Below are 15,536 nucleotides of genomic sequence, written 5' to 3' on the forward strand. Positions count from 1 at the left end.
CAGGGCCTGCTGTCTTTGTGGCCCACCTTGGTGTCAGGACCCGCTGCCTACTGCTGCTAATTGAGGACCTCTGGCGTGGATCCCTCTGCCCGCTGCAGCCACTCGGGGATCTGCAACATTTTACTTTTACTACTATAGCATGTATTAATTAAACAGCAGAGTGAGCTAGGGGCACATTTTGTTATATAGCAAGGAAGAATCTTAAAAAAAAAAACAACGTGCTCAGCAAAAGTCAGACTCCAAAAACCCATGCAAGATTCCAAGAACTTGAAACTCTAGGCATTAAACTGTAATGACAGAAAGCAGATCCTTGGCTGTCAGTGCTAGGGCCGGAGTGAGGGTTGGCTCTTTGGGAACGAGTGATTGAAATGCTCCATATCATGATGACAGTAGTCGTCACACAACTGTTCACGTCTGTGAAAACCTGGGAATTCACATTCTCAACGTTGGTGTATTTTACTGCAAAGAAATTGCACAGTAATAAAGCTGATTTAAGGAACGCTTCCAAACAAAGGCAGAAAGTGGGGCAAGGGGCAGAGCTCCCCAGAGCAGTGGGAGGGTGTGTACTTAACTTGCATGAAGCCTGAATTCAACATGGGGGGTTGGGTGGGTACAGGAATAGGAAGAGGAAGAGGAGGAGGAGACAGAAGCAGAAGGGAAGAAAGAAGGGGGAGGGGAGAAAGAGAAAGAGGAAGGGGGAGAGGAAGAGAGGAAGGAAAAAGGCCCTGAAAGCTATGTTACTGGAAAAATTACATACAGAATTGCCCCCATGTTTCTATGTCCACATTTAGACAGTAAAACCAATCATCTCTGGGTTTCAATAAGCATTGAGCTCTGCCTTTTTTTTTTTCATTTTTAAAAAATTTTTATGTGTGGCCAGGCAGTGGTGGCACACACTTTTAATACCAGCACCCGGGAGGCAGAGGCAGGTGAATCTCTGTGAGTTCAAGGCCAGCCCGGTCTACAGAGAAAGTTCCAGGACAGACTCCAAAGCAACAGAGAAACCCTGCCTCAAAAAAAATAATAACAACAAAAACAAACAAAAGAATGAAAAGAAAAAGAAAAAAATTTTAAATATTTATTATTATGCATACAATATTCTGTCTGTGTGTATGTCTGCAGGCCAGAAGAGGGCACCAGACCTCATTACAGATGGTTGTGAGCCACCATGTGGTTGCTGGGAATTGAACTCAGGACCTTTGGAAGAGCAGGCAATGCTCTTAACCTCTGAGCCATCTCTCCAGCCCCCAAGAAAAAAAATTTTTATGTGCATTGGATGCCCTAGAACTGGAGTTACAGAAGGTATGAGCTACCATGTGGGTGCTGGGAATTGAACCCGGATCCTTTGGAAGAACAGTCAGTGCTCTTAACTACTGAGCAGCCCCAGGTTCTGACTTCTTGCTCTTATTTTTCTAGACCAACAGTCCAGAATATAATAATAACATAACATAAATAAAATAACAGCGATGAACCCAGGCTGTCTGTGGGCTGGTGGTGTTGGTAGTCCCTCCTTTGAATGCATCCATTATCTCTCCAAAGATGCTTCCTCATCTTCAGAGAAGAGGGCACATGGCAGACTTGCTGGGCATATCAGGGAGCACATATGGACACACCCTTTTCAAGATGTTATTCATGGTGTGTACTAAAATCTACTGCACAAGCCCTTCCCCTTAGCAACCCACTTCTATGAAGAAGCCTCTAAGCCAGGCATGCTAGTATGTACATCTGTAATCCCAATACTTGGGAGGTTAGAGGCAGGAGGATTGTAGTAAATTGGAGGCCATTCTACATAGTGAGACCCTATCTCAAAACACAACAAAACAAACAAACAAACAAAACCAAACAGAGGCTGGAGAAAGAACTCAGTGGTGAAGAGCAATGGCTGCTCTTGCGGGGACCCAGGTTTGGTTCCAGCACCCACCTGGTAGCTCACAACCTTCTATAACTCCAGTTCCAGGGAATATGTCCTCTTCAGGCCTCTGTGGGCACTGCACATACATGGTGCATATGCATACACACAGGCAAAACATTCACACACATAAATAAATAACTAAAACAATAACAAAGATGCTGTCTATAGAAGTGCTAGCCATTGGGCCACCAAGATGGCTTAGGGAGTCAAGGCACCTGCCGGGCACGACTGGAAACCTGAGTTCAATCCGCAAACCCATACATTGGTTGACGTGGGAAGACCCACCCTGAACGTGGGCAGCATCCGCCCTGGTTTGTATAGGGGTAGAGGAAACCGGCTGAATGCTAACCATGCAGACATCCATTCTCTGCTCTTGACCCCACGTGCCTGTTTGAAGTTCCTGCTTTGACCTCCCCTCGCTGATGGACTGTAACCTGGAGCTGTGGGCTAAAATAAACCCTTTCTCCACATTTCTTTTTGTCAGGGCATTTATCCCAGCTACAAAAGCCAAAGGAGGACGGAGCCCAGACCTCTGTGGGGTCGAACACCGATCTGTGCTTCCTGATCCTCTATGGTGTGCGGACATCCTCCTCCTCACGCTGCTTCCATCATGAACTCCACCTGCCTTCCATGACAAGGTGGACTGACATGAACCAGAGGAGACCCTCCCTCTCCGAAGGTCTTCTGTCAGGTGTGCGTCACAGGGACAAGAAGAGTAAGTGATGAGTTTAGTTCAGGGTTCTTTCTTTCACTCATGGCTCTAGGGTCTGCTTGCCTTCAGCTCCATCTGAAGTGGGCAGCTGCCACCTGCCTAGGTTTGTATTCTGTGAACATCCAAGAACAGCATAACCCAATCCGACCCTACACATAGGAGCCCAGCCAACCCCTCCCTTTGGTGCCTGCAAGAGTGTGAGATACAATATAGAGGTCAAAACTTTCTGAAGAAAGTAGTTCAGGATCTCTGTCGCCCTCCTGTGACTGGACCCCAGGGTCAGGCCTTAATGCAAACAGGGCCTCCTGCAAGGGGAGGGGAACCCTGGAACAGAGAGGCACCTGCCTCCCCTGGAGCATGCTACCATTGCTTCTAGTAAGAATGCACAGAGAATGACCTTGACCTTCTGCTTCTCCAGCCTCCACTGCCCAGCTTCTGGGATTGTAGGTGTGCCCCACTGTGCCCAGCTTACTCGGCCCAGGGCTTCATGTGTGCTAGGTGAGCGCTCTCCCGATTGAACCACATGTTTTGAGAAGTTGTCTCACTCTCAAGACCCAGTCGGAGGTCTTGAACTCACAATAGTCCTCCCATCTCAGCCTCTCTGGTGCTGAGATCCCAGACCTGTGTCACTAGATCTGCATTAGTTCACATAGTCATGTGAAAAATCAATGTAAGGCTGGGTATGGGCACACTCCTGTAGTTCCAGTGTTTGGTGTTTGGGAGGCAGAGGCAGGACTCAAGGCCAGTCTGGGTTTTACAGTGAGACTGTGAATCAAATGTAAGGGGGAAGGAAAGACAAGGAAGGAAGTGAAATGAAGGGAAAAAAGAAGGGGGGTAGAAGGTGAGAGGGAAGGGTGGTGTGGGAGTTGCTTCTGTCCATGTGCAGCTTTCATTGGTTAATGAATAAAGAAACTGCCCTGGCCTATTGATAGGGCACTATTTAGGTAGGCGGGGAAGATGGAACTGAATTCTGGGAGGAAGAAAGCAGAGTCAGGGAGACGCCATGGATTCGCCGCCAGAGTAAGACATGCTGCCAAAACTTAGCCGGTAAGCCACTGCCACGTGGTGATACACAGATTAATAGAAATGGGTTAAACTAAGATGTAAGCGTTAGCCAATAAGAAGTTAGAGCTAATGGGCCAAGCAGTGATTTAATTAATACAGTTTCTGTGTGGTTATTTCAGGGCTAAGCTAGCCGGGTGGCCGGGACAAATAAGCAGGCCCTCCCACAACAGAAGGGAGTGCAAAGGACAGAAAGAAAAGGTAACATGGGGGAACAGCATTTGCTGAAAATACAACTTAAACATCACGCTCAGCTGGCTGGCAGGTCCGGGGCTGCAGAGGGTGGCCTGGAGCAGTAGGGAATGGAACGTTCCGCAGATGGGCTGAGGAGCCAGCTGCTGCCCTGGTATCTAAACGGCAGCACAGACAGATTTATTTTCAACCCTTCTTTTGTCATAAAGCATCTCCATTGTAAACCCAGAAAGTGTAGTGGGATATTGTTTGCATTTTGATAAATAAATCTTGCCTGAAGACCAGAGGCAGAGCTAAAGCCACTAGGGATCAGGCAATGGTGACACACACCTTTACTACCAGGATTTGAGGGACAGTCTGACCCCATGTTTCAACACTAGGGTCCACAGCACAGAAACACAGTGCGCTAAAGTGGACAAGCGGCTGCTGGTGTCCTCTGGGTCTTCCTGCTGGATAGAAGGGACAGATGGGCACATAGCTACCTGCTCCACCACAAGTGACTCAGGCATCTGCCCGTTTCTGAGTACGAACAGCTTTCAGGTTGGAAGGACCGGCATGGGTGTGCCCTATAACTGCCAGAGAGAGAGAGAGAAAGAGAAAGAGAGAGAGAGAGAGAGAGAGAGAGAGAGAGAGAGAGAGAGAGAGAGAGCGAGCACACTGGGGGCTAGGCATGTGGTTCAGTTGGTAAGGTGCAAGGCGCTTTGTGCAGCATTCATTAAGCTGTAGGTTCAATCCCCAGCACAGCATGAACAGGCATGTTATGTAATCCCAGCACTCAGGAGATGAATTTAGGAGTATCAAGACTTCAAAATCTTGCTTGGCTACATAGTGAGTTTGAGGTCAGCTTGGGCTACATGAAGCCCTATATCAAAAAATAATATCTATTTTCTAAAAGCTGTATGGTAGCCCACAGCTATAATCCCAGTGCTGAGTGTTAGGAATTTTTTCCTAACACAAGCTCTCTGCCTACGCAAAAATCCCAATCAAGCAAAATCACAACAAGCCAAATTAAGAAATATCCAAGTTTAATAGGATTCCTGCGCTCTTGGGTGGCCCCAAGAGGGAACCAGGAGGCCATGAACGTGACCACTGAGGGGAGAGGAAAGAGACCACCTGATTCTCCTTTGGGAGTTATCTTAAATACCCTGTGTGAGTGGTCCTGACCTGGCATACTGGGATTTGGAGTCCAGACCAATACAACTCTCAGGCCTAGGGGCTGGGGGCTACGCTCCTAACTTAATACTGAGGTTGAGTGAGACAGGAGGTCCATTCCTCAATTAGAGCCCAACACAGGCTGGCCACCCTGGAATTTCTGGCCACCCTGGACTATACTGTTGCTGAGCTACACCCTCACCCCTTGACTTAAAAACAAAAAGTTTGAATAAATTATTTATTTTGAGGCAAGCTCCTGTGGTCCTCTGAGCATAATAGCTCAGAATAGCATCTTAACCAGAACATCTGTAATTACCTTCAAGAGGCCTTCACTAACAGACTGGCTGCGGTTTCTTCAAGGTGGGAGGAAGTAGGAGGATCATTAGCCCCTCACCTGAGATTCTAGTTGCTCCTTCTTGTACATCCCAAAGCCCCACCCAGCTGTATCTCATTCTGCCCCAGCCGCGTGTGCCCCCGAGGTAGTAAGTAGGATGTGGACATTAGCTAAAGTGGAGTTCTATCAATGCGGAAGTTGTCATCCATGCTCCTATAAGCAAGTCCATTAACTCATTGGTTCACCAGCCTGGGTGTGGCTGGAATTGTTCCTTCCATCTGTGGCTAGTACCCTGTCTGGGAACGAATGGCTCTCCTCAGGAAAAGTTAGCAAACGCCTATAGAGTAGAGCTTGCGGAGTGAATTTGCACTCCTCTGCCTTGTAAGGACCGCAAAGGGAGGCCCACGTCAGCGTCAGCGGTCCTCACTTTGATCTTGGTCTTCTCAGCCTTTGGCGCTGTGAGAAGTGGATCTGTTCTGGGGGAGACTGCAGTGGTATAAGGCTCGTGGGGTCAAGCCTGCCTTCCCAGGGGCAAGAACAAAGCAAGCAGCGATCCAGGGAACACCGGAGCGAGTGAGCAGGGTTTATATAGATAGACACTAGGAGGAGGTCTGGGAATGAAGACCCAGAAAGGCTCCAGGCTGACGGGGTGATGGGAGGGTGGGAGGCATAGGCTGGGGACAGGTCAGGTGGTGCAGAACGGCTGGAACAGGAAGTGGGGGAGGAGGGAAGAAGCAGGGCCTGGTGCCCCCAGGCAGAGCCGGGCTTCTGCAGCCACAGGCTCCTGGCAAGCACACATGGTCTGTGAAAAAGCTTTCACTCATCTGTGGTAAAACTGTTAAAAATTACACATATTATCATTGAGTATTATATATAATTACACATTCTCTCTATAAAATCACACCATTACATATGTAATTATTACACATACATACTCAATTTATGAAGTGGGGGTTTAGCCTATATAGTTAGAAGGACTCTGAGTCTGATGTCACTGCTCTTTGGGAATTTAGCTGCACTAGAACAGTACCCTTGCAGGGCGTGACAGTGCGTGCCTGTGATTCCAGGATTTGGGAGACAGAGAGGTTAGAGGGTCTCCCCACGTTCAAGGCTAGCTTGGTCTACAAAATGAAAAACCCCATTTACTTTTTAAAATTTTTTTAAGGAAGTTGTAACATCTTTTTTTGGTATCCCCTTTTCTCCCCTTAAACTTTCAAAGCCTAGAGATTCCAAAATCCTGGTAATATTAAAATAGATAAATTATTAAAGATTATATTGTAAATAATAAATATATAATAAATAACATTATATATTAATAAATAATATTACATATTAATATATTATATGTTACTTTTTAATGTATTGGTATATATGTTACTTGTTAATATATCATATATTATAAATAATGTTATATGTTATATTATATAAAATATATTATATTATAAATAATAATAAATAATAAAATGTAATATTAAAATAGATTAACTTGGGAACTAGATTTTAAGTCTGACAAAGTCCCCAACAGTGTTCTGAGGGATGGGTGGGGTGGGGCAAAATCAGGAGCACTCAGGAGGGCACACTGGCATCTTCTTCCCCCTATATATTCTGATTTAGGGTGTTTTTCTTGCCTCAGAACAGGACCCCAAGGCAGGAACCTAAAAGCAGGACTGAAGCAGAGGTCCTGGAGGGAGGAATGAAGACTTGTTCAACCTGCTCTCTTATATAACCAAAGTCTACAAGCCTGGGGGTAGCAATGCCAACACTGGGCTGGGCCCTCCCACATCAATCATTAATCAAGAAAATGTGGCTGGAATGTGGTGGGTGGCCTTTAATCTCTGCAACTGGACAGTGGCAGGTAGGTTTCTGTGAGTTCCAGGCCAGCCAAGGAGGGAGGGAGGGAGGGAGGGAGGAAGGAGAGAGAGGGAGAGGGAGAGGGGGGGGGGGGGGGGGGGGGGGGAGGGGGAGAGAGAGAGAGAGAGAGAGAACCTTAAGAAAACCAATACATGAATTAATATAAACAAACAAACAAACAAACAAACTTGCCTACAGTGAATCTAATGGGGGCACTTTCTCAATTGAAATTCCTTTCCTCAGGCGGTGGTGGTGGCGATCTTTAATCCCAGCACTCCCAGAAGCAGAGGCAGGCCTATCTCTGTGAGTTCAAGGCCAGCCTGGTCTACTAAGCAAGTTCCCGGACAGTCAGGGATACACAAAGACACCCTGTCTCAAAACAAAACCAAAAACAAACAAACAAACCAAAAAAGCTGACAAAACTAACCAGTACCGACTCCGTGGTCGACTGTGCCAGAGTGGTGAGCAGCTCCAGCAGAAGAGAAGCAGCCTGCAGGCAACCACCAGCTCCCCTAGAGAAAGCTAATCCCTTCCAGGGTGGAGCCCCCAGTACCTGGTTACCTCCCACCTGGCCCAGCCTCTTAAAGACACAGCGCTCAGCGCAGCCAGCATGTCCTCTTCCTGCTTGTCTGCCGGCCCTTCAGCTGAGACCGGAGGGCAACGATTGAGAGTCTATAGGCCAGATAAATACCGTCTGCGTTTGCGCCACCTGCAAAGGTTTTTATATTTTAAAATGGGAAAAGCACTACTCTGGTGGGAAAAGTTATTAGAAGGGTTAAGAATTTTGCCTTGTGACCCACAAAGCCTAAACATTTACCATCTGGCTGGCCCTTTATACAAAAGGTTTCCATCCCTGCTGGAAACCACACAGTAGGTCTGAGAGACTGAAGGAACCAGATGAGAGATGGTCACATTCCACTGAAAGAACTCAAACAGGAGCTGGGCGGCGGCTCCAGGGAGAACTGATTTTCAGAGGCATATTTATTCACGGAAGGGTCAGGCAGCGGGGACTGTAGAGGGTGGGGAGAATACAGAATCAGGACCAGTGGCCGGAAGAGCAAAGAGGAGCTGAAGGGAACTAGGGCTTGGGGAACGGGAAACTGGGAGCGCAAGGGGACCGGCGCTCACTCAGGAGCAAGAAGCCTCTTGCTGAGAAGGGAGCTTTCCAGCGCAGTTAGCGGCTTTAGTTTAAGATTTTCCTCCCTTCCCAGACAGCAGCCTGCAATTTTCAGGCCTCTCCCTAGAAACTGAATTTACAGTAAAAGTGCGCCGCGTGACCCTACGTAACCTTACGCAAACCTAGTGGCTCCTGGTTTTATCTGATCAGATTGTAATACCATATTAGTGGCCTCTGAAGGCCACCCTGTAATCTCAGTTTTGGAAAAAAGAAACAGATGGAGGAGGGGAGGCTCCTTTGGAACTTGTTAAAAAACCAAATTCCCAAAGCTTCCAAAATCCTCTACGCAGCCATCCGGGGACCACGAAGTGAGATTTCTCACACCCTGGCCGTGCCTTATTCTTCTCTGAGTACCTTTCTATTTTTAATAAACTCCAGTTATATTTTACACCGCCTCATCCTGAAACTTTTTTGGCTGCTCGACCATAGGGCCAAGGATCCAGTTTTTGCCTGAAAAGAGGTGGGGGGGGGGAACTCCAGAGATCTGGCAAGAGATAGCAGGAAGCAAATCTCCAACCTGTGTTGACGTTGACGCGGCCAGATCAGATGCTACCTGTGCAGCGCACACCCTGGTCCTCTGGGAGAAGGGAGTGAGGACTGCACGTTGTAAACCAACTCAGCACGGGCCACGGTCTAGCATCGGACACGTCAAAGCCCAAGGCTCCTAACAGCACACACTGGTTTTCACAGAGCTTTGAACTCACTGGTTCCTCTAGGCTTCATAGAACTGTGTAACCCCTGACCATCATAGAGCTAAGACTGTTGTGGTGACCCACAGGTTACCTTGACTCCGTAGTCATGGCAACAAGGTAAGCAAATGATACCGTGATAAACGTTTAAATAGCTGTGGCCATTGTGGTGGTAAATAGGACTGTTAATAATACCTCTTAGGAGGGAAAGGTGTCACAGACCCTCACCGGGGATTTCAGCCACCACTGTCTTCCGTTCCACTCCCAGCTGTGTGTGGGCTTGGGATGGAGGAAGGGTGTTAAAGGAGGTAAGAAGTGGAAGGCTGGCTGAGGGTTAGCACTCCAACAATGGAACTTTTGTGGGTTGGTCATGCACACCGTGATGGGACACTTGGTGATTCAACTGCCTCAATGAGGATTTCTCTTGATGGATGAAGCACCACGACCAAAAACCGCTAGGAGAGGAAAGGGCTTCTTCTCACTCACAGTTCATTAAGCGCTCTCAAGACAAGAACTCAAGCAGGTCAGGAACCTGGAGGCAGGAGCTGATGCAGAGGCCACGGAGAAATGTTGCTTACTGGCTTGCTCAACCTGCTCTTTTAGGGCACCCAGGACCACCTGCCCAGGGGTGGCACCACCCGCGATGTACTGGACCTTCTCACATCAATCACTAATATAGCCTGGCCTACAGATCTTATGGAGGCTTTTTCTCAGCTGAGGTTCCCTTCTCTCAGATGACTCTAACCTGCCAGCACACTGTCTCTAGTCCTCTGAGATCTAAGCAACAGTTAGACATGAAGAGAATTATATCTGTCTGCTGGAGAGTTACAGACAGTTGCCACTCAAGCACAGAACAACAGAGACGCTTAACTGATGGGTCCTCTCTCCAGCTCCCACCTTTTTCCCACCTTTTTTTTTTTTTTTTTTTTTTTTTTGAGATGGTCTTTTACTGGCTTAGAAACTGCAAGAGCAAACATTAGGATCTTTCTCCCTAGTTACCACCTCCTTATTGCTGGGATCACAAGCATGGACCACTATGCCCTCCCATCTTCATTTTTTTTAACTTAAGTTTTAAAAAGAAACAGCGCTGGAGATCAGCTAAGACCCTTGTGTATGCTAAGTGCATACCCTACCACGAAACTGCATGCCTGATCCACATTTTTTTCAACGAAGAGTGTATTATGGAATTATGGGTTTAGTTGGTGCCGCTGAAGTTATCAAACTGTTCTTAAAAGCATCACTGATGCCTGCAGTGGTGGCACACGCCCGTGTGTACTTGAAAAGCTGAGGCAGGACAGTTGCTATAGGTTTGAGACCAGACTTGGCTACATGAGTACCAGACAGGTCAGTAAGAGCTATATACTATGATCTTGTCTCAAAAACAAAACAAAACAGTATTATTAAAGTCTCATATTTTTTTTCTTGTTTCCATTTTCATGCATGTGTATATATGTTTTATATGTATAGGAACATATGTATACGGGAAGATATATGTGTGGGTGCATGTGTATGTTTGCATCACACACGTGGACGTCTGAGATTAATATCAGCAAGTATCTTCAATTAGTCTTTCACCTTATCCAAATCACTCAGTCAAATCCAGAGTGCACTGGTCTTGTCTTGTGGGAACACAGCTCACTCTGGGGAACCTCTGTCTCCCTCTTCAGAGGCTAGAAGTCTAGGCAGGCCACCACACCCAAATGACATCCATATAGGTTTGGGGGCTCAAGCTTGCAGGCCCTTTAACCTTCTAAGTCACCTCTTGAACCCCTTGTTTTGCTTATTGAGACAGGGTTTCACGTAGCCTGTGCTGGCTTCAAATTCTCCTATGTAGTCAAGGATGACCTTGGATTCCTGTCCTGTCTTTACCTCCCGTGTGCTGTGGTTACAGGTCTATGACATCATATCTGGCCTACTGAGGTCTTAAACAGTTAATTCTTTTCATGCACACACAGTATCCTATAGCAAGAACATGGATCCTTGCTCCAAAGAGAGAAAAAAAATCACACGAGACAAGAGAAAAAGATCACACTATCATAAACATTTTTGTTGTTTTAGTCCAGGCTGGCATTGAACACACTATTCTGTTGAAGATGACATTGAACTTCTGATCCCGTTTCTACCTCCCAAGAGCTGGAAAGACAGGTGTGCACCACCATACCTGGCCTTTTTATATATCTTTGGAAAATGCTCAAAGCACAGTTTATGAAGTGAAATTTCCATGATGAAGAGTATAAGAAATATCTGGGACTATAACTCCTAAAGGAGCAAGGACACAGCCCACAGTGTCCTGGCGGGAGACCCAGAAGCAGAAGCACGTCTCCCAGGGACTGGGCAACGTGAAGTGAGTGCAGGGCTATAAATAGTGACAGCCAGTTTACAGTACAGGCTGATGAAGTAAGGGACCATAAACATGCATAAATAGAGCGTGGCTGTTAGCTATAAACACCGGACCAAAATGGGTCTACTGTGGAGAGAGACTGGGGGCTCTGTTTAGGTTGGAGAAACCTCAACAGCTGTGGAAAGGCAAGATGGCTTATCAGTTTGGGGTCTGACAAAGCAAGGTTTGAACCCTTGCTCTTTCACTAGTTGTATGAGGCTGGGTGAGTTATCCCCCCCACCCCCACAAATGCGACTCACCAAATCCACCATGTGGCTCCTGACCGTACTAGCACTAGGCGCCATGCTAGAGAGAGCACCAAGTAGAAGCAAAACAAACAAACAAACAAACAAAAAACAAAACTCCCACAAGCAGTCTCTCCCCTCACTCTTGGTGTTTTTGCTAGACCATTATCTTACTCCCCCCCCCCCCCCAGGATATTGCCAGTTTCTCATAAAAGGGATTATGGATTCGTGGCCACGGTACCTGACTCGTGGTGCTTTCTCAGGAACTACTGAGATAATCAGCCTCTCGAAAACAACACGTTCAGATAATAAAGGTAGATTAGCGTTAACTGGATTATGTGCTCAATGACTAGCCCCGTCTGATTGCAGGGATGACCTTTTCTCACCCTCATAACAATTCCTTGATTGTCTCTGCGAATATCCCAATCAAACGAGCGGGATACAGAAGCTTTGCGATCTCGCCACGCTTGTGCGGTGGGGGTGGGAGGGTGGGGGGAGGAGGCAGGCTCTGCTCCTGCAGGCACCGAGGGAAATTCCTCCGGCCAATGGGAGTTTCAGCAGCTGTCTGAGCACCAAAAAGGGAGAGAATCTGTGAGAGGGATAAGAGCATTCCAGGCACTGAGTACAGCTTCAGGACAGCCCTAATGTGTGTGTGTGTGTGTGTGTGTGTGTGTGTGTGTGTGTGACACGTTTGAGATGGGGGCTGAAGGGCAAAGAGCAGTTGAACGTGGGCAAAGGCTGGTGAGCTCAGTTTCTTGGCCTCCGCAGGCTCTCAGTGATGCAGGGGTTCGTGGGTACTCAAGTGAACCCAGGCCTCTGAATGAAGTGCTGTGACTGAAACAGGCCAAGCTAAGGCACAGGATCCCAGACATCGGCCAGGCTATGCATAGATGGTAGGGCGCTAGGAAGTATATCTGGGCGTATGGAAGGGATCAGAGAGCTGCACAATAAATCTGACAACATACGGCCAATCAGACAACACTATCCCTCTTTAGCGGGCGCAGATACAAATTAATGTAGACGTTAATGTTTTAAGTGCAGTGTGAACAACACGGGAGGAGGGGGTTGACATGTATAAAGCCCTAGGTTTGCATCCCCACCCTGCAAATAAACTAATAGCCGGCTGGGTGTGGTACTTACAATTCCAGCGCTCAGTAGTCTGAGGCTAGTAGCCATGAACTAAGGCCAGCCTGGACTATAACAAGACCCTGTCTCAAAATAAAGTAAGGGCCTGGCCAGACTGTTTGCCTAGCCTACTTAGCATGTGTGAAGCCCTGCGGGTTCACCCCGCATGCTGGAGAGGAAGTGTGTGTGTGTGTGTTGTCTATGTGTGTGTGTAAACAGAACCGGAGACGTAAGTCAGTTGGGTAAGGTGTTTAGCACACCAGCAGGAGGCCTTGTTTTTGTGAACCCAAGAGGAAATATTGCCCACAGAATACTGGGTGTCTAGCAAACTTGGTGTCTTACTGTTGACCACTCAAGAGTTTAAATCAAAGAGCACCTCCTCCCAAGGCACACACTAGAGCAATAACTTTGTGCTCACGAGCCATAGTCCGGTTGCCTCTTTCTTCATGATTTTGCTGGTTCAAAGCTCACATTCTCCACCAGTCACGTCACACGTAATTTTCTATTTACTGAGAGAACTAATGGAGGTTCCAGGCCTTTACTTTCATCTGCGGGGAGGAAACAGGGCCATCCTGTTGACCCTTCTGAGGCAAGGGTCGGATATCCCCTACTACCCCCCCCCCCCACATCCTCTTCCTTGCTCTCAAAGACAGCCCTGGTTCTTCAGTCTTCAGGTAGAATTCAACTTCATTTCTTCTAGGCTCATTCTTTCTTTCACTGTAATGTCTATCAGGTTAATTCCCCTCTCAACCATGTCACCAGTCACCCCCAGTTCCCACTAAGGTTGTTCCAGTGGCCTCGCCCCCATTTTCATTTAACCTAGTGTCAAATGAATCATCAACAGCTGATTTGAAATATCACTTAAAAGGCCTATGCCTCTTTTTCAAGAACTGTCGACAGTTCTTTGAGTCTTAAGGGAGCTCAGATTCTCGAATTTGTTATTATTCAGCTTTATTAGAATCACCCTCCCCACAAATTCTCTGCGGGGAGATGATCAGGTCCCTGGAACCCAGCCTGCTCCCGCCTTCCACCTCCCAGGACCACCCTGATGAAATTGCATTACCTCCAGAAGACCCGGTTTGATTCCCAGCATGCCACCCGAAGCTTTCTCTGGCCAATGTGTTTTTTATTGCTTGGGGCCCCAGCAAATCTGACTTTGAATTGTGTCCCACACTAGTGACTTTGTTTGGCAGGTGTGGGTTCCTGTTTCCTGCGGAATCCCATAACTTAAGGAATCAGGAATCAGGAACTCAAAAAAATGCCCAATGAATAATTGGATGAGCAAAGACACACACATTTGTCGGGCCTTTTGCTAAATTCCAGCACCCGCCCAGTCTCCCCACTTGGGTGAGCCCTATCCTTGGTTCCAAGTATTTGTTTCCTGGTTGTCCGCTCTCCAGGAATTAGCCTGACTGCAGAATGGTGTTGCAGCGGCCTTTTTTTTCTGGATGGGAGCCCACCGTCGGATTGGGTCGGGAATGCAGGGAATCAACGCCCACTGCTGCGCCAGGGCCGTCTGCTGCGCTGGGGGACCTCAGTATAGCCCCTCTACCTCCCACTCACAGCTATTGGTGGACGGGGAGGGCGGGCGGGTCCTCACGATAGCCCCTCGGCTCCCCTCCCTTATTTCCCGGGGTGGGGACGCCGGGAGGCGGGAGGTGAGGAGGGGCTGCCGAGGGGCGTCGGGTTACATCTCCGCCTCCTCTGCTTGAGCTGGAGCCGCCGCGGTTGCGGGACTACAGTTGGGAAACATGCTGGACGCGAGCGGCTGGAGCCGGACGGCGTGGACGTGGGCGCTGCTGCTGCAGTTGTTGCTGGCGGGGCCCGGAGGCTGCCTGAGCCGTCAAGAGCTCTTCCCCTTCGGCCCTGGGCAGGGGGACCTAGAGCTGGAGGCTGGTGACGACGTGGTGTCCCCCGCTCTGGAACTGATCGGAGACCTGAGCTTCTATGATCGTTCGGACATCACGTCGGTCTATGTGAGTTAGGGCCGGGAGGGGAGTGATACCAGGGTACGCTGGGGGCGCCAGTCCAGAGAGACAGACGTGGGACCTGGGCGTCACCCGCGGGGACCCGAGAGCTAAGCTGCCCGGGCGCGGGGCCCTCTGCTGGATCTGTGCGCCTGGAGGATCCCCCATTGACGGTGCTGTCACCCAAGGAGCACGCGAGGTCTAGGGTGGCATCGGTTTCCTATATCCATCCATCTCCGCTGCGCCCTTCCTGGACCTGGGGACCTCGGGTGGAGTTTTCCTTCTCTGTTCAGTGTGCCTCTCGCCTTTGTCCCGAGCTTTCTTTCTGGGACAGGTCCCGGTACCCCGCTGTGCAATGACCAGAATTGGGTTGTAGTCTGCGCGCGCTGAGAGACTCTCGGGATGGTGAGCTGGAAAGGACTGGGAATCGTGCTGCCCCGCCCCGCCCCAGAGTTCAGCGACAGCCCCTACATCTGTGTGCGTGGGTTCTGACTACGTCTTGGCAGAGATTCTGCTTTCTTAGTTGGGCTCGTTTCAGAGTCCAGAGGTCAGGGCTAGGAACTCAGGGCGCCCCGGTGATACAATTTCCTGTGGCTGAGGTTGTCACCCAGGGGCCCCAGATGAGGAGGGGGGCCAGCATGACCTTTTAGATCACTCGAACCTCCCCAGTTCCGGAAGGGCCTGGGCTCTCTGTCTGCCTGGTCATGCCCCTTCGTGCTGCTCCGGCACACCATGTGG

The 15,536-nt window shown here is 48.7% G+C and overlaps 1 protein-coding gene and 1 long non-coding RNA gene across 2 annotated transcripts in view; both read left to right on the forward strand.

The window, feature by feature from the left end:
* Nucleotides 1–3,624: 3,624 nt before the first annotated feature.
* On the forward strand, nucleotides 3,625–7,508 carry LOC119817834. Its single transcript, XR_005285950.1, has 3 exons — nucleotides 3,625–3,671; nucleotides 6,998–7,219; nucleotides 7,459–7,508. It is a non-coding gene; the product is annotated as an uncharacterized LOC119817834 (long non-coding RNA).
* A 7,000-nt stretch (nucleotides 7,509–14,508) lies between these two features.
* Nid1 (nidogen 1) overlaps nucleotides 14,509–15,536 on the forward strand; it is a 79,851-nt gene continuing 78,823 nt past the window's right edge. Inside the window, exon 1 of the mRNA XM_038335214.1 lies at nucleotides 14,509–14,807. Coding sequence (XP_038191142.1) covers nucleotides 14,583–14,807 — 225 coding nt within the window. The 5' untranslated portion in view covers nucleotides 14,509–14,582. The remainder of the gene's footprint in view (nucleotides 14,808–15,536) is intronic.

The sequence above is a fragment of the Arvicola amphibius genome, chromosome 6 (genome assembly GCF_903992535.2).
Source record: "Arvicola amphibius chromosome 6, mArvAmp1.2, whole genome shotgun sequence".
Taxonomy (NCBI): Eukaryota; Metazoa; Chordata; class Mammalia; order Rodentia; family Cricetidae; genus Arvicola; species Arvicola amphibius.